Source organism: Convolutriloba macropyga, chromosome 6 (genome assembly GCF_964194025.1).
Source record: "Convolutriloba macropyga chromosome 6, txConMacr16.3, whole genome shotgun sequence".
Taxonomy (NCBI): Eukaryota; Metazoa; Xenacoelomorpha; order Acoela; family Convolutidae; genus Convolutriloba; species Convolutriloba macropyga.
The window spans coordinates 18,307,866-18,327,340 of record NC_134473.1 but is presented as its reverse complement, the minus strand read 5'-3'; the positions used below and the strand labels follow the sequence as shown (position 1 = coordinate 18,327,340).

General features: G+C 37.6%; 1 protein-coding gene across 1 annotated transcript; it reads right to left on the bottom strand.

The window, feature by feature from the left end:
* Positions 1-7,802: 7,802 nt before the first annotated feature.
* Positions 7,803-10,312, bottom strand: LOC142341250 (tetratricopeptide repeat protein 38-like). Its single transcript, XM_075392169.1, has 2 exons — positions 9,592-10,312; positions 7,803-8,431 (listed from the first exon to the last, which is right to left on the bottom strand). The coding sequence occupies exons 1-2, from the start codon at positions 10,310-10,312 to the stop codon at positions 7,803-7,805; spliced, it is 1,350 nt and encodes a 449-aa protein (XP_075248284.1).
* Between the last annotated feature and the right edge of the window lie 9,163 nt (positions 10,313-19,475).

Sequence of the window (19,475 nt, the reverse complement as noted above, 5' to 3'; positions counted from 1 at the left end):
GTTTGTGAGGATTCAAAACTGGGTGATGTGGTACATACCAGACTTGTTGATTGGTTGTTGCTGCCAAGTCGCTGCTAGAAAGAATTGAGGTATATCTTTTACTAAGATCTGAGTTAATTGTTTCTGTATATTTCACTTTAAGTAATTCGTCTGTCTGTAATCGAAGCTGCAACCCTCGAAGTTGTCCCAATGCTGATGAAAAGTTGTTGGATAAAGCTGCTTGTTCACCGTTCCATAATAAACCAACTTCATATCGTTCACCGTTGAGTTTGATCGTTGAGTTTAGAATCTCGGTGGCTAGTTTGTCTTCTTTTGATCTCTTGTCGGCAACTTTAAGTGTTCCGTAGGACTCCATATCCCACCACTTCTTGACAACTTCAGCCAGTTTCATGTCGTCATTGTTGGCAACATGACACGCTGCGCTGAGTTTTAGCTGATTAATTGGAACTGGACTACTGACTGTCCATCCAAGTGGTAACTTAATAGCCCACGGTTTGTTCTCACCGCCATTTTTGTATTTGACAGGTCGAATCAGTTCATAAGCATTCTGGCCTAGAATGATCGCAACTTTTTTCTTCAAATCGATCTGCTTGAAACCCACACACTTCAAGTACGGATACATTGCTTTCATCTCCTGGACATTGTAAACGCTTGTTCCAAGTTCCCAGTTCTTTTGACTGTGAATTGTGAGTAGCTTTCCTTTGTCTTGCATACAGTTAGCCGGCCCAATTGTAGCCTGAACCGCTCTGCATGTTGTAATTTGTGTGCCGTGAATTCCAGTAACATTTAACGACACTGGTTCTCCACGTAATTCAAGCTTTTCTAACAAGTCTTCATCCACCCACGTCTGAGTGGACCCCGTGTCACAAACAGCAAGAGAATCTTCGAGTTGTCCTTCATATCCGAAGATTCTGACACGTGCTATTTGCATTAAACCTCTTATTGACTCCACATTGCTGGTTAAATTAGTCACTTCTGTCTTGTTAATGGGTTTCAAGTTTTCCGACCTTTCCTTGTAGTGAAGCAACTTGTTGTGGGTTTTCTCACAGCCATCAACGCCACAATTTCTCTTCCTTGGACAGTCTTTTGCTGCATGGTTATCAGCAAGACAACAAAAACATGGCTTCTTTTCTTTAACGACATTGTATCGTTCATCTATTTTCATGTTCTTGAACTTATCGCAGTTCCAGACCCTATGATCTGAACCTTCGATAGGAAATTTGTTTTCGGTCCAAGTTTTATCGTCATTTGAACTGAAGGCTGACTCGCTGGGCTTTGGACTTTTCTTGAAATCAGGTTTCTTACCGAACTTTGTCGTTTGTGTTTCGAATTTTGACGATGTAGGCGCACAATGAACTAATCGCTCATGTACTTGCGCTTCTTCTTGCAACCAATTATTAAACTCGACCAGGTTTGGTATTCGTCTTGCTTTGGTTGGGGCCTCTATAAAGGCAAACCATCGACGCTTTGTATCTAACGGCAACTTGCTGACCGCAATATCAAGGTTACTAGAAGAAAACAAGTCGTTTGAGTACCAAAATTGCTGTAGAATGTTCACAAACGTTGATACCTTATCAGCAAACTCTATCAAGGATGATAAGTCGCTAAATTTAACCTGAGGGAAGTTCTGAATTTTGGCAAGTTGTGAAGAGACAATGTGTTGAGGCTGGCCAAACTTTCTTTGCAGTGTGTTCCACGCCTGATCGTACATTGTTCCAGAGTAGCCCATTCCATTGACAGCTCGTTTTGCTTTTCCAACAAGCAATGTCTTCAAGTGGCTCATTTTCTTGTCTCGACTAATACTGCTGCTGTGTATTTTAGACAGAAACATTCCACTCCATTCAGGCCAATCCAATGGATTACCATCAAATTCGCGCAATTTTAATTTTGGCAAACTTCTGTTACCATTGTTGGTTGGTGTTGAAAAGATATCATTACCGTTGTCTCTTGGAGACAAGAATGAATTTGAATAGGCGTATCTATCAGGTGAAAATCGTCTATCTCTGCTTCCCAGAGGTGTACTTTGAATTCTTGTTTGCTGCTCAAATGGATTTTCGATATCTTCTCCTAAACTGTACTGCTGTCGATACTTTTTTAAACGACTCGAATAACTATCTGTTTTTAAAAAAGAACTTGATGGACGCTCCACTTCTGGCAGTTGAACTTTGAGGTTTTCTGCGTACTCATCGTATACCGCGTGAAGTTCTTTCGGGGAAAATTCGTCATCAGACTCTGTTTCACTTGATTGTTTAGATTTGTCAGAAGTCTCTCCAGAAGAACTTTCTAATTCAGCTTCCATCAAGCGAAGTTGAAGTTTTTCTTCAACTTGTCTCATCCGTTCTTCGTGCTCTCTTTGCTTTCTTTCAAACTCCATTTGAAGCTTTTTGGACTCGATGTTGGCATTCTTTTCGGCCTTCTCCTGTCTTTCTTCAACTTTCTGAAGCTTTAGCAATCTCTTCTCCTCCTCTCTTGCAAGCTTGTTCTCCAATGAGTAATTACCAGATTTACCCACTTGACTTGTGTTTTGAGTCGGACTGTCGCTTTTCTCTTTCTGTGAGCCACTGCTCACAAGGTTTACGCCATTGTCCTGAGGAGTACTGTCCGTTAGAACTGCTGCATTTGAAGCATCTTCTGCCAATGTAGTGAATGCGGAGACTGAAACTTCTCCAAACGAAACCATTCTTTTTTCTGATGCTGCTGCTTTTAGATCGAAAAGATTCAAAATGTAGCATTTGTGATCCGTTAGACGACTTCTGTAGTCAATACATTTCTCTGTTACCTCAGAGCAACCAGTCCCACCGTGTTTGGCCACTACTTTACTCAGCTGATTGAGTAATTTGTCTTCTTCTTCAAAGTACGCGTCAACTTCAGATCTAACTCGAGCAAGACGATAGTTTCCTTTCAACAATCGTATCAATTCTCTTTTTCCTCTGAGTTGGTCATACTTCTGATTCAAATTAACCAAGTCCAAAGAATGCTCTTGACGGCCACGTCTGAATGGAATGATGATTATTTGTTGGGAAAATGCTTGTTGTTCTGATGAAGAAGGCATCCACTTCTTGGCAACCTTCTGAGATTTTGTCGACTTCTTGAACATTTTGATAATAAATAACAACGAATATTATCTTTTTAAATGTCCGGGAGAATACGGATCATTAATATTACGGCTGATATTAGTAGTGAAAAACTAAAAATACCACTACGCACGTTCTGGTTCGTTTAAAGCTTTAGAAACTTTTCTTGACTGTAATTTCCTTAGGATTTTCTGCAAAACTTTAAGAAAATAACTTGAATTTCGTAACTCAAAGGTCATACAACTTGACTCCAATTACACTAATGCTCGCTCTGTTAGTAACATGTTCACCAGATGACATTTACGAGTGCTTATTAAACATTACATAACTGACATTTACAGCTAAAGGGAGTATTCTATTCAGGAATTTAATCTGTTTACATAGCAAATTATTAAGTAAATATGAAATTAACCATATTAAGACAATGATTATGTAGAGAAGTTGAACGTTAAACATAGCAATATGGCGTGATTATTGAAGGTTCATCAAAAACTAAAGTAAAACATTTCTGACACAACATTTGACATCTAAACAATCTTTAAAACAGGAAAACTTAATGTATTATTCAAATATTAACCAAAGTTTGTTCATAACTGAAATGGAAAGTATGAATTCGCCCACATATCAAAAGCTGTCATAATTATGGCATTGCTCGTGACATTTAGAAAACGTATTGACACAACGCAACTAATTGATCATATAATTATATGGCAAAAACTAGATGGAATTCGAAAAAGGGAAAATCCGCCGTTCAGGGTAAAGTTGCAAAGTCGATGAACGAAATGAGCATCGAGACTAGGACCATTGGTTAGAGTATCAAGTGAAAAGTATGCCCAACCCCCCCTTTCAGGGTCCTAAATCCAAGTCCCTAGGAGCTAGAGCACATCAAAAGTACAGCACCTTTTCAAGGTCACCCGACTATCGGAAACAAAAGTTGTGACCTTGAGATGAAAACTATTGAAAATGAAAGCAACGCATAAGGGAATGAGAGTACATATGAGAAATATACACCAGTGACCTTGAAGGTCTTGCACCAAGGTTAAATTTTATTTTTTCCAACATTTTAGTATGTTTTTACATTACTTCTAATATAAAATTCAACATTGATCGAACTTGACCCAATTCCGTCGCTCTAATAGATGAGAATTGCCGGTAGAGGGCCTAGCTATAGACTCATATAGACATAAAACGATCTAATAATTTGATAAGAAAAATTTAAAGCATTAGTTTTGACCGCAACAGTAATATTACTGCTAGCTTTTTGTTTTTAGTTACTACAAAAATTTGAAAAACTCTTCTCGATGGGAGCGTTTATACACCAAAATTTTATGCAGCTAAAAGTTAATACAACCGTTTATACAACCAAAAGGCTATGTACACCTGAATGTTTTTAAAAAGCATTACATAGAACAAATAAAACAACATTTGGAGTTCAAATTTCTTCTCTTGTAAGAGGTCACTACATTCTTAGCTTTTTAACGTCTAAAAGGTGGTCCATATGGTTTTTATATTGGTTTCTCACAGCAACTGCGTCAATTTTGTTCCAAGCTTCTGACAAATTTTAATCTTAATTTTTCGTAAAAAACGTCTGTTTCAGTAATCGCAAAAATTTTGCATAGAATTCGGATCTGAAGTGTAAACAGGCCAATGAAGTACTCTCTTGTTTTTCCCTTGCAAAATATTACTGATAGTCTTTGATTTAAGCGGCGGAATTTTATCTTGTTGAAAAATAAATTCCTGAAAAAGCATTTTCTTCTTCGTAATTATTCAAAACTTCAATTTTTTTTGAACACCTAACAAATACTTTCCGTCCAAGGGCTTGCATTGCACTCAAACACACAAGTGATTGTTTGCCCGAACTAAAAACTTCAAAAATTCTCGTACCATTTGAAGAAATGCGAACAATTCTGTTGCCGAAGATGCGCACTCCAGATTTAACAGGAAAAACCACTTTCTGCTACCAAAACAAAGAATTCTTTAGTATATTAATACACCGTTTCGAACGAAAACACTTGATTTTCTTAATCAACTGAATTTTTTTCAGCAATTCTTGTAAGAACAGCATATTCTTTGAAATTTGTCCTCGGGAAATTGTACCAAAATAAAGCGTTATGATTTACTCTAGAGCGCTCCAGTGAGGTTTTGGGAGTTTTTATATCATCGTTGACTAACTTTTTTTGGATTTTTGTAGGCAACGTTACTAAGTATACTGTGCACTAGATCTTGATTTCAAGTTTAGTCGTTTTTATATATTGGGTGATGAAAATCCGACATTTCTCAGCGTAACAACTGGTCAAAGAGTGGAAGATCAAAGCGTTTCATCCAACTTTTCTGTGTAAACGGAGAAAATAAGATTGAAATTTCTGTTGAAACTTCTAAATTTCAAACCTTTTTTGCGCCTTGGTTTAAATCATGCTTAAGAAGAACTGATTGTGCTTTAAAAGCAGAAAATTTGCGGTGAAATGCAGTTTGGTACCATAGTGCATTTTAGTCACAATTTTTACAACTTAACTTTCATTTTTGGGAGCGTGGCGGGCAGGGGTGCTCGCTGTTCGTTCATTTAATTTTAAACAATAGATTTGATAATAAACAAAACCGCTGACACAACAGGAGACACCAAAGAGCGAAGACTGAGTTGGAAACACAAGCTTAAGGTGCCTAAAAAAATGCTCAGGCTTGGACTCAAAGTCTGTTCGACACTCCATATTAAAAAAATAAGGAAAGGTACCAGACTAATAGTTTTACAGTGGTATCTCTGATCTGTTCACGCAGCCTGACAAACAAAATCATATAAACAGATCGGGCTTTTCTCACTACGGTGCAATTTTTTAAAGTGATTTCTAGTTAATGTTTGAATCCTAGTTATGCTGTATGTTATGTGGACTACGACATTTGACTGAAACAACCAAGATGCTCAAAAGTGAGTCAGTCAGTTAAAGCATTACCTGAAATTTGAGTGCCATAGATTGCTTCTTGTCGCTCAATTACCCAACCAAAAAACAACGGAAATACGGATGCAGCGAGTAAATAACCTTTGGTATTATTAACCCTAGTGATGAGCGGATTCAAATCTTGAAAGAATCTTGCAAGGTAATTCAAAATTCGCAAGATTCTTCTAGGTAAAAAAAGAAAATCAGGGTACTAATGTTTTAGAAAACACCTTTGAGACAAACTATTGTTTATTAAACAAGTTACAAAACCGAAATCAATGGAAGAATTTTTAGCCCGGATTCAAAAGAACCTTGCAAGTTCTTGAATTTAGAATTTATTTGTGTATTTTTGGCAGCTAAAACTAACTGAAAAACAAATGAATTGGCTGTTAACAAAATTTTTGATCAGCAGAACGGATTCTATTTGAATTTTTTCTCAATACTTTTTGAATGTCATATAAGTTTATTGCTAAAGTTTGAATAAAACTTATTAATATTTTATATTTAGTGATTTATTTAATCTGGCTTTTGTCGTTTTTTGTTTTGAAGAACTGTGTAAGTGCGGCTTTTTTTACCGTACTGTATCAGTTCTCTGATATCAGTAACTCCCTCACTGCTGGTCCCAAGCCCGGATTGAAAAAGAATGAGAGAGGAACCACAAAAATCATACCGGAGAATCTCAAAAAAGTCAGGCTTGAACTTGACTTCAGTAAATTTAGATTTTCCGACATTTGATTATCTATTTCAGCTCTACCAACCACAGAAAGCAGACAACTAACCAGGACAAAAATTTAAATTCCAAATCCTACAAAATTCTTACACGATGGATTCAAAATTCAAAATCTTGCAAGAATCTTGCAAGATGGATACAAATTTATATAAAAACACAACAGTTATAAGATTTCATGCCAAATTCTTGCAAGAGTTAAAATTTTTTCATCACTAGGGATTCATTTTTTTCTATGGATTTTTACTCCAACTGTAACCAACATTTACCACGTGCCCTAACAAATTCACAAGATTGTAACTTATACCACTTATCCATTTGTTTCCGTTTGGATTCAGAAAGCCATACCTAATCAGTAAAGCGTTGAAGCAGAGCTTCATTGGTAATCAAAAATGTTGAAACGAACTTCATACAAAAATACATTAACGAAGATTCTTATTGACTAGATCCATTATTTATTGGCGTAGAAAAAAACTATAGCAATGTTATACAAAATTTAAAATGCAGATGTGCATCGTGACGTTTTGGGTAGTGAAAATGCTGACTATTGACGTGGTATCTCAACAACTTCCTCAAATTCTCAAAACAATTTGTTAAAAAATATTTGTTCAGCTACAAAATTCTTCTTGTAGTATCTAGTCTGAAAGTTTCTCTTCTAGTAGTATCTAGTCTGAAAGTTTCTGGAAAAATCAGATTATACGCATTGGTAACTTACCGGATATCCCAATGTAAAATTGGTGAACTCAATCCCAGTGTAACAACAAAGAAAAAAATTATATACCAGGAAAATTTTTGACAGTACTTTCTATAATGATTAACGGGAATGTAAGTTCGTTCATGTGATACCTACCTTATGATACATACGTATTTTGTGATACATGTTTTGAGACAGGGGCCAGTTAGATTGAGTTCGACAATTTTGATATCGGATAATTTTTTTACCAGGTAAGTTACTGTTCTGTTTAGATTCTCAAAATATGATCAGATAGTGGCATAAATTCACCCAACTAGTTGAATTTTCACATTAACCGGCATTAACCTACTTTGATGTTCAGTAAATATATATGTGACTCACTGGCTTTCATATAAATTAAAACGCAATTTTTGACTGAGCAGTTGATATTTTCGTTCCCAGGATGGAGTGAGAGCCCTGTATACAGCCCTCTGGTTTAGCAACCCGAACAATTTCCTATCCAATTCCTCCGTTTCCGTCTTCTCCAGGCAACTGTAAGTTAGTTTGTTGAAAATTTCTCGTTGAGTTTGACTTCCGCCAGCCGAAAACATTTCATGCTCAACGTCGTAGATCTTTGCAAATGCAGTTGAATAATCTTGATAAGAATACGCTTCAAACGAATCCATGACTGAAAACCCAAAGTTTTCATACTTTTTAACAACATCATGATGGTTAAAATCTTGAACAAAAGTGTTGACCGATTTCCTGAATGTCTTCAATGTATCATACTTTTCGGCACCTATCATTGCAGCGGCGAAATGAGCGGCAAAGAAAGCCGGACCGTGATTGTTCATTTTATTGCCAAATTTCTCGAGAAGTTTTGAGAATGACGATTTGCTCACAGTATGATCGGCCATTTTGATAGACCACAACAGACCACATGTGTCGCTAAGTGTAGACATTTTGTCAATAGAGTCAATTATTTTAGTCTCAACAATGTCTAGCGCTTCGTCAAACCTTCCGAACTCTGAAAAAATAAAAAAGTGATCCACAGATTGGATGATATCCGGAACAAGATCTGAATATACTACAACAGTTATATGAACAGATACCTCTAGTACGCATAACAAATTTTTTGATTAAAATTTATTTAAATTTTGTTATAAAATTTTTATTATATATATATATATATATATATATATATATATATATACATATATATATATATATATATATATATATATATATATATATTTATATACATATATATATATATATATATATATATATATATATATATATGTATACATGTACATATATATTTATATATTTTTTTGGCAAGATATTATCGTTGCTGAATCGGTTCTTGCTTTTAATTTAATTGAACTATTTTGACGCTTTTTCTATCAATGGTAGTCCTTTGTTGCATGCGAACAAGCTGTGTCGAAGGGTTTTCGCAGGTAGTTCCTTTGGGGTCGCTACTCTCATTGAAATTTTTTAGATCAAATTCTGTGTCCTCTTTTGTTGTCAGTTATTTTTCCATAGTTAATTTGTATGTTATTGCTTGAAATTGATTAACATAAAGAGTTATGAGGCTCATTATGTTAGTTAGTATTGTCAATTGAATACACCGAGTCGTTTCCGGAAGTCTTCCGGCTATGTTTTTGTTAAGATCTGTTCACAAATTTTCATGATTTTTGAAGTGATGATTTTGATCACGCCGAAACAGGAAGTTGAGCGAAGAAGCGAGTGGTTTTGTGGTGTGAACTTTTTTCATTTTAGTTTCTAAATAGAGCGTAAAACTGTGTATGAGCAAATATTGGCTTTCTCGCTAGTGGTTTTTTTGTTTACAAGAGGCATTTTTGGCTCAATTTTTACTGTTTTTTCTATTCATTTGATAGAATTTTTTTCGAAATGGTTTCCCCAATCCAACCAGAGTCCATTATAGGTCTATTTTTTGTTTAGACAATGAAAATTCTTTGAAATGTATGTCCTGCTATGTTTTTATTAATTGTAGTGAATAAAAATCATTCACCTCAAAGCGCTTTAAGAGTTGTGTGATAAAAATATTTATGCTTTCGTTGCAATTAACAAAACTCTCTACATTATGAGTTGAAAACTCAACCCGGGTTCTCTTGAGTACCCTAATAGCTACAAATATAATAATTAACATAAAAATGTTCAAACCTGCCTGTAAGTAGGCAATGTGAAAACAATTGTGCACTTTCATGGCTGTGTTCTCATAGTGTTCCAAGTTGTCCTCCATCAACTCCAGTGCCTTTTCCGCTTTTCCAGTATATTCTAGAGCGTGACAGAGGTTGTGAATTGTCAAGGGGTGTTTTGATTCCATATCGAACGCTTTGAGAACCATCTGCTCACCACGTTCAGTCGAAAATGTTTCCATTAATGAGAAGCCGAGCATGCTATCGACCCAATATTTGTAAGGGTGATTGGCGTCGTAATAGGGCGCGACTCGGCTGAACATATCGCGAACTAATAGTTTATCAACCGAAGCTGACATTATCGATTCACCGATCAGGATAGCTATGAGATCCATGGGATACAGGGAGAGCATGTCAATAAGGATCTTGCATCCTTTCCTCGCCGATTCATTTCTGATTGTGCAAACTGCATTGTACCATCGCTTCTCCCAATCTGTAACTTTATCCCCCAATTTATTATAAATTTCGTCACATTTGTCTAGATTGACGCCGCTTAAATCTTCAATCAATTGAGACGCGGCTACGATCAAGTGACCAGCAAAGCATTCCGGGTCCTCTTCAAAAATTGAGCTAAAAATTTCTGCAGTGTTCAATTTAAAATTAAGCATTGAATCGGTTAGCCGGTTAAAAAGTGCAGGCAGCTTTGTATTTGGCGAAGAAATGTTTGTGGTAAAATCAAAGGCCATTTTTGTAAATTTAGTTCTTTTTAGTTAAATTTTTAGTTGATACAATAAAGTATTACAGAAAGATTCAACTTTTCTCGTTTTAAAAATTTATGATAACTTAGCAGTGGAAATTTAGTTTAGTTTTGCCATACGATTTACGTTCGAATCAAAAATGACGAATATAAAACAAAATTAAATCATTGAATTGAACTCTTAGCCAACTAATTAAATTTGGCTAAAATTGGCTTCAAACAGCAGCAAGTTAGAACAAACTTTTGAACAAATTATGTTCCCGCAACGTCAAATATTAGTTTTGATCGGATCGTCTTGACATAAAAATTATTTTCAGCAGCAAAAGTTATCTGGGAACTTTTTGAGATAATGACGTTTCTAAATTGAAATGAAAATAAATGTCCAAAGGTTTGAGGGTTTAATAAAGAAAATTCATTGATTATCAACATGCATTAATAACAATGCTACAAATATTTTTAAATTAGAAAAATTGATACATTTATTGCGATTCGTATCTTTTTTCAACTTTAAAGTGACAGTAACTGAAGAGATATAAAACAACCACAATATTGCTCAATACCAAAAAAGTTTGATTATACATAAAGCCTGTAAATAATTAATTATCATAGAGTAAGACGTTAAATTATCCAATTGAAAATAAAAGCTTTTTTGAAAAATCAGCTCAACTTTCGGAGAATATTCAATTTAGCGTGGAGTCTCGGTTAATGATGTAATTTTATAGTGTTCCAACACTGTGAGACAATTATGCTTTTCGGGAAAGCAATGTATGTCAAGCTGAAAGAAAATTTATGCATATAAACATGCCCATAACTAGGCCTCGAGGATCAAATAAGTTTAAATATCAAAAGTTGGATAAGTTCGTAGTAAACAAGGAGGCTCGGTAATGTGCGTACGCACATAAGGTTCCGACCCCGCTCATCCACATTCTTGACTTAATTGGCTACCAAATGATGAGGAGATAGAAAACTTTCAAAACCATACATATCGCTCCATATACAACCAATGGAATACAATAATGTCACCCTAGAGGGCCGATTAACGTTATTGATAACAGGACTGCTAGAAAGGACAATAATAAATATCAAACAACAAATATTACTAACCACCAAAACTCGATTTCTATAATAATAAAATTACACCAAAATCAAACTCGCATCAGATAAAACCTAAAAACACATTTCAACCTATACATCATTAGTAAAAATATTGGATCTGTCCTCAATGCGACAGGTTAATAGGTCGACAAAAAGAGCAAAGATGTGCGAAGCTCAAAAATACGTTTCTATTCTTTAAAAGAAATAATTTCGATGAAATCCCTAAAATGTTCATTTATATCTCCATATGAAGAAATTGAGACATGTCATTATCCAAAGTTCAATTACGCAAAATTTCAAAGCCCATTGTTACCTACGGTTATTGTTTTAAATCAAAAAGAAAGCAAAAAAATATAATATTCACAAATAAAAAAAATCTCAAATAGTTTATCAAATCTCATAATAAGAGTAATAACAAAGCCAAGAAACAAACGTTTGAAGCTAAAACCGTTATAGAGATTAAATTATAAGTCACTGGAAACGGGTTGTGACCTGTGTTTACAGAGACTGAGCTATTAACCGACCGAAAAGTTATTTAAGAAAAAGACGAAGCTCAAAAACACAATTATTTTTCTGAAAACCTAAAATTTTTAAAATTCATAACAGACTGACTTAAGATTTCAACAAACAGCGATGGATTGGGTTGCAATACCTAAGAAGCCAATTGGGCCTGTTAAAAATGACACTAAGTCACGTCCTTACGAAATGAAAAATATATGAAGAAGCCAAAACCTGAAACAATTTTACGAGATCACACTCTTAAAAGGCACTATAAATATGAGATGTTACCTGCAAGAACTGTAAATTCTCACTTTGTCTTCTTTTTAGCATCAATGAGTCTTCCTTATAAAAAGATTACGTAGACATGACAACAGAAAAGACCCAGAAATTGAACAGTAAAAAAGTCTCAAAATTTTTATGAAATTAATGGTCGAAGCAATCAGTCACAACGTACAATCCAGCGCAAAAAATTGTTTGAATAAAAAAGTAATTGAGACTTCTAATAAGTGAGATTGAGCTACACGGTTACGAAAATGAAAGCAAAATTGAAACAGTTGAATTTTTTTCTATTATTTCAGTTTTAGAGTCATTAAAACAAACAGCTGTGAACTGAAATCTTCAATTAAGTTGAATTTTACGTCCAAGGGATGCAATCGAGACCAATCAATACTAGGTATATGGCGTATAACAACAAAAAGAAAGAAAAACATAGGGAAAAACAAAAAAATCCAAACAATTTTGCGAGATAAATTTTTCTCAGCCAAAAAGCATAAACTATATATCAAAAGCAATTTAAAAATCAGATACGCTTTTTTCTAACGCTCTGCTTTTTCCCTACTATGTTTTCCTTTAATTGGACTTGTCAATAATGCGATAATTTGGAACAAGAAAACGACTGCTCAAGAATCTCAGCGGCACCGATACTTCACAGCCTAGTTCTCGAATTTTAAGCCGGCCTGGTTCTTCACTGAAGCCGGTTGTCTAATGATCTCGCAGAAATAATTCGTCGCTCGGACGTTTTAAAGGACTGCATATTTAATTTTCGTGATTGAAGTTGAGAAAATCTTTAAAGATAATCGATGTCAAATCTCCTGCTGAAGTTTGTAAGGCTTCAGCCAAAGTTAGTTAACTTGCTAACTTCTTGTGAATAAGCTCAACTAACTTAAAACTCGCAAGATCTTAAGATCTAACAAAACTTAGCAAAAGACTATAGTTGTTAAAGAATCAAAATTTAGTCAATCTCAGAGCCAACTGTTCTGTATAACACTTTCTAATGGTTTTAAATACAATTCGGTTTCACTAATCAAACAACTGGGTTAAAGTAAGTAATCAAATATTTGTCATTTGTAACATCATCACTACTGGTTTCTGATTGTTTAATCAAGATAATGATTTAGGTCATTGTTTACATAGTAAATGTCAAATTACGGCAATATTTACTTTTGTTGACATAAGCACGGATGGCTATTAAGTGGCTGTAAACGCCTCGGATGTACGGTATTTGACCTTTAGTGGTCATCTAAAGTGTCATAAAATAAACAACTTAAGAAATTTAACAAAAAATAACAAAATATCAAAAAATGCCAATTTTGCACCATATAAGTGTTAATAGCCACACTTGTGGGTCTGATGCAATAACGTTCGTTACGTCCATGAGTAGCTTACAAGTAACCCTTACCGTGTGCGATAACCTCGGGTTGCTCAGGTTTGCTCTTCCAAAAATCGGGGAGGGTGTGTACAGATTTTTGTCCCAACTTGTAAAAATTTTCAGTTTTGACCATTTTTGAGTTTTAACAAATTCTAAGTTTTTTCATTTTCAAACGTTTTTTTCTGGCTATCTGATGGCTTTTGTAGCTGATCTGAAGAGGCGCCAACATCGCCGACCCTGTTTTCGATCTCAGAAACACCATCGTAAAATACTGCCGCTATCTTCACGACTGGCCGGTTTAGCTCTCCATGTGCCATTTTGACTCTCGCTGATCGCACTACACCGTCGTTACCAGTGAAAATCTCAATGATTTGTCCCAATTTGTACTCAAAGCGCTTCAGAGAGTCATCTACTGGCCATAATAACTCGCATTCTTTCAGGTTTTGCATATGTTCTTTTGACCACTTCGATCTCTGGTTCCATTGTGGAAGACATTCGCGAGTCCATCTTTTCCAGATCATGTCGGCATGTGCTTGAGGCGTTTTGAATGATTCTCTCAGGTCACTGTAGCCCTCCCTGGAAGGCTTGAATGGTGCACTTGCGCTCTTTTGTCCTAGCAAGAAATGATTAGATGTGAGTGCTCTCAAATCTTCAGGGTCGTCACTTACTGCTGTCAGGGGTCTTGCTTTGAGTGTTTGCTCCACAAGACACATCGTTGTGCTGAGTACCTCTTCAGTGAGGCTTCAGTTGTTCAAGATTGCAATCATGACCTTCTTGCAACTTTGAACCAGTCTTTCCCAGATTCCACCAAAGTGAGGAGCTCCGGGACGATTGAATTTCCAAACTATCTTTTTCTGTGCTAATTCACTTTCAATCTTAGCTTTGTTCCACTCGTTCATGAATGCTTTCAGCTCGTTGTCTGCTCGAACAAAGTTTATTCCGTTGTCACTGATGATGGTGTTCGGGTAGCCACGTCTTGTAATGAATCTTGTCACTGCTGCTAGATATGACTCGGTGTTCAATGACTGTGCAACTTCGATGTGCACTGCTCTCGCTGTCAGGCAAGTGAAGAGGCAGCACCATCTCTTTAAGGTATGTCGTAGGAACTTCACTTTAAACGGTCCAAAATAGTTGACTCCGGTATGGGTGAGTGGGAACACATGTCCATCAAGTCATTCTCGGGGTAGGTCGGCCATCGGTGGGTGGATTGGGTTGGCATTTCTGTCTCCATTTGAAGCACCTCAATTTGATTTTCTAATTCAGTTCTTAATCCGATGATCCAGTATTCGTGTTGGAGCATGTTCCTCACGTATTCTGTTCCCTCATGTAGGTTGTCTCGATGTGCTTTCTCCAACAGAATTTGTACAACTGGATGTTTCGCGGTTAACAATATTGGATGTTTTGCATTGTAGTCAAGGTTTGAATGCTTCAGTCGGCCTTTCACTCTAATGTTTCGATCTTTTTCTATGAAGGGTGACAGTTTGGCAATGTTTAATGTTTTGGTGATTTCTTTGCTGTTTGCTATCGACTTTGAAACATTCAGGAAGCTTTCGTTTTGAACAAATCGAAACAGTATTTGTTCTGCTTGATGATTGTTGTCTGCTTTGAGGGTACCCCTCTGCTTCGTCTTGAACCTCCTGCATGAGGCAAGGAAGTGTCTAATTCGGTTGAAGGCACTGCATCGTCTCCAGCCAAATAGTTGGTCTAGTTTAGTTTCTGTTGCTACAGTACTCGTAACTTGCTCGGGTTTGAGTTCGTTCACTTGGCACCACGGCTTTGGCCAGTTTTGGTGGCTCCGTTGTAGCCATGGTTCCGATGTCGGCAGGGTTTTCGACACCTTTGACGTGTCTCGATTCATCCCTCGATAAGTTTTCCAGTATTTCCGCTGCTCTGTTCGCAACGAACACGACGATGCACATCTCTTCATCTGAAGCGTCTGTGAAAATGTGTAGTCTCAAGTTTAAACATCCGTTTTTGATACAAAGTCGACTTATTGACATCGTTCTTATTTCTCTCAAATCAGAGCATCAATCAGAGTCACTGCTTAGACGAAGGATAGGACAATTCTCTGAGTTATTTTTGCTGGAAATTCTTGCTAAGTTCCAAGACAGACAATGAGACTGTCTGTATCCACATTCCAGAGAGTCCTAGGATTGAAGATGATTGTGGTTCTGCTTCGATAGAATTCAAAACTTTCGTTGACCTGTCTGTCTCTGGGATCTGCGACTTGACTTCATCGTCATTTGTTATCCATTTCGTCAAATTGCATCCAACATTGATGAGGATATCTCTGAATTTCTGTTTGATTTCGACTGCTTCTTGAGGGGTTCTGACTGACTTTAGGATGTCGTCCTTGTAGAAGTTTTGCTGAAGAATTCTGACGAAACTTTCGTCGTTGACTGCATTACCTTTGGCCACTTTGTGAAAAGCGTATTTTGCACAAGTTTGCGGGTGTTTCGCCCAAAAAACGTTTCGTGTGCACACGTAAACTTTTATTCTCTGCTCTGCATCTTCTCGCCAGAGAAATTGTTCGGGACAGCGATTTTGGGACAGCGATTTGAAGAAACATCGCTTCTATGTCCGCTGATAAAGCAATTGGGTGTTCTCGGAAGCGAAAAATAATTCCAATCAAACTCTGCAGCAGGTCTGGTCCAGATAGAAATTTGTTGTTCAGGGCTAGGCCTTGATACTTTACAGTGTGCGTTGCATACTCTTCTGACTTTTTCAGGTTTATGCTGGTTTATGACAGGATGAAGTGGTAAATACCACTGCAGTTTGTCTTTGGTTTCATTCAGTTCGGTTTGGTCGACTTTCGGAACGTAACGAGTATTGACATCCGTGTCAATGGTCTCCTGGTAGCGCTTTTTTAGTGTTTCGTCTTTCTGCAGGCGCCGTTCTAGAGACTTGAGTTGCCTCATTGCAGAGTAGAAGATGTTCGGTAACTTCACTTCGTCCTCTCGCCACAGAAGTCCTACTTCATATCTTTCACCGTTGACTCGCGTTGTTTGCTCCAACGATTTGATTGCTCGTTGTTCCTCTTGTGAATGACGGGTGGCATCGCTGTTTGAAGCGTAGGACTCGATATCCCACCATTTATTCAACTGGTTTGCTAGTTTAACATCTGCAATTGATGCTGCTGTTGTACCAAGAGTTGCTACCTGCTTCGCTGGTAGCGGACCACTTAAGGTCCAGCCGATCTTTGATTTTGATGCCCATGAGGCAGATTTGTCTTCTGACTTCTTGAATTCGAAAGGGTGATGAATGTCGTAACAGTCTTGTCCAAGAATCACTTGAACATCGTTTAGATTGCAGCTCTGATTTGGCAAGTTCCTCAGATGTGGGTAACGGTCCTTCAATTCTTGCAGCTCCACAATCTGGCCAACCAACTTCAGTTTCTCGTGCACATAGAATTGCACTGTTGTCAAAGGTCGAGATTTCTCATGCGCTGAAACAATTATTGGCACTATTTCAGTCTTGACAACTTGTGAGCCATGGATTCCTGCCACTGATTAGGACGCTTTGCGGCCTTGAATTTGAAGTTTAGTCACCACTGACTTGTCTACAAATGAAATCGAGGATCCTGAATTACACATTGCTAGTACATTTAGGCTTTAGTCTCTGTTTGTCAGCTTGATTCGCACAACTGGGAGTCCTCTTTGGGTGATGTTAGTTGCTACAGCCGTTGTAGCATCTGACACATTCTTTGTAGTATCCTTCTTCGGTAAGTTGCTATGCAACAGTTTGTTCTGTCGCCTTCTGCAGTTGAGTAACTGCATGCCCTGCCTTTGCAGTCCTTCGACATGTGACCTGGTCTCAAACAATCGAAACACATTCGGAACTTCTGGACATGCTCTCGTCGTTCATTTACTTTCAGTGACTTGAGCTTTTCACACGTCCAATTAGGGTGTTGTCCATGTTTGAAGGACTGTAAGCATTGGCTTTCATCGTTTGGGACAGAGATTTGAAGAAACATCACTTCTATGTCTGCTGATAAAACTATTGGGTGTTCTCGGAAGCAAAAAATAATTCCGATCAGACTCTGCAGCAGGTCTGGTCCAGATAGAAATTTGTCGTTCAGGGCTGGGCGTTGTTACTTTACAGTGTGCGTTGCATACTCTTCTGACTTTTTAAGGTTTATGCTGGTTTATGACAGGATGATGTGGTAAATACCACTGCAGTTTGTCTCTGGTTTTATTCACTTCGGTTTGGTCAACTTTCGGAACGTAACGAGTATTGACATCCGTGTCAATGGTCTCCTGGTAGCGCTTTTTTAGTGTTTCGTCTTTCTGCAGGCGCCGTTCTATAGACTTGAGTTGCCTCATTGCAGAGTAGAAGATGTTCGGTAACTTCACTTCGTCCTCTCGCCACAGATGTCCTACTTCAAATTTTTCACCGTTGACTCGCGTTGTTTGCTCCAACATTTTGATTGTTCGTTGTTCTTCTTTTGAATGGACGGTGGCGTTGTAGTTTGAAGCGTAGGACTCGATATGCCACCATTTACTCGACTGGTTTGCTAGTTTAACATCTGCAATTGATGTTGCTGTTGTGGCAAGAGTTGCTGCCTGCTTCGCTGGTAGCGGTCCACTTAAGGTCCAGCCGATCTTTGATTTCACCGCCCATGGCTTAGATTTGTCTTGTTACTTCTTGAATTCATAAGGGTGATGAATGTCGTAACAGTCCTGTTCAAGAATCACTTGAACATCGTATAGATTGTAGCTCTGATTTGGCAAGTTCCTCAGATGTTGGTAACGGTCCTTCAATTCTTGCAGCTCCACAATCTGGCCAACCAACTTCAGTTTCTCGTGCACATAGAATTGCACTGTTGTCAAAGGTTGAGACTTCTCATGCGCTGAAACAGCTATTGGCACTATTTCAATCTTGACATCTTGTGCGCCATGGATCCCTGCTACTAATAAGGACGCTTTTCGGCCTTGAATTTGAAGTCCAGTCTCCACTGACTTGTCTACAAATGAATTGATGAGCCTGAATCACACATTGCTAGTACATTTAGGCTTAAGTCTCTGTTTGTTGGCTTCATTCTCGCCACTGGGAGTCCTCCTTGGGTGATGTTAGTTGCTGCTGCCGTTGTAGCATCAGAGACATTCTTTGTAGTATCCTTCTTCGGTAAGTCGCTGTGCAACAGTTTGTTCTGTCACCTTCCGCAGTTGGGTACACTGCATGCCCTGCCTTTGCAGTCCTTCGACATGTGACCTGGTCTCAAACAATTGAAACAGAGTCGGAACTTCTGGACATGCTCTCGTCCTTCATTATTTACTTTCAGTGACTTGAATTTTTCACACGTCCAAATAGGGTGTTGTCCATCTTTGAAGGGACATTCGAAATTTTTGGGTTTGCTTGACTCTTCAGCGTTTGAAGCAAAGGCACTCGTCTTCGGTTTATCACGGCTTTGAAACCTATTTCTGTCAAACGACGCGCTTTTCTGTGCTAACAAGTTCTCATGAGTTAATGCTTTGGAGGCAAGCCACTCTTTGTAAATAATCAGGTTGCCTCTCAGTAGTCAAAGATCTTGCGTATGCTGCAACCACTGTTCTCTCAGTTGCGGCGAAAGTTTTCTCGTTGTTGAACTTAGCCCTCTTTCTGATTCTAGGTCGGATGTGTATGCAAGTTGAGTTAAGATATTCACCACATTTGTAACCACATTTGCAATTTGACGATGCTCGTAGACTCGTCGTGCCGAATTGGAAGATGAGTATGTATTTTCTTGAATTGCGCGTTGACTATGACATCTGAAGTGCCATAGTTCTCACATAGTATATCCCGAGCATGATAGTATGATTGTAGGCTGGATCCGATTCCCGATGTTGCTGCTTTGGCTTAACCCGTTAGACTGGTCTTCAGTTATTGCATCTTTTCCGCATTGCTGATTGATTTTTGATGAACAACAACA

Excerpts from the sequence above, each read along its gene's own strand:
- LOC142341250 (XM_075392169.1), bottom strand. The coding sequence starts at position 10,312 with ATGGCCTTTGATTTTACCACAAACATTTCTTCGCCAAATACAAAGCTG. Across the intron at positions 8,432-9,591 it reads CATTGCCTACTTACAGGCAG|AGTTCGGAAGGTTTGACGAA; the intron begins GTTTGAACATTT and ends TTATTTTTTCAG.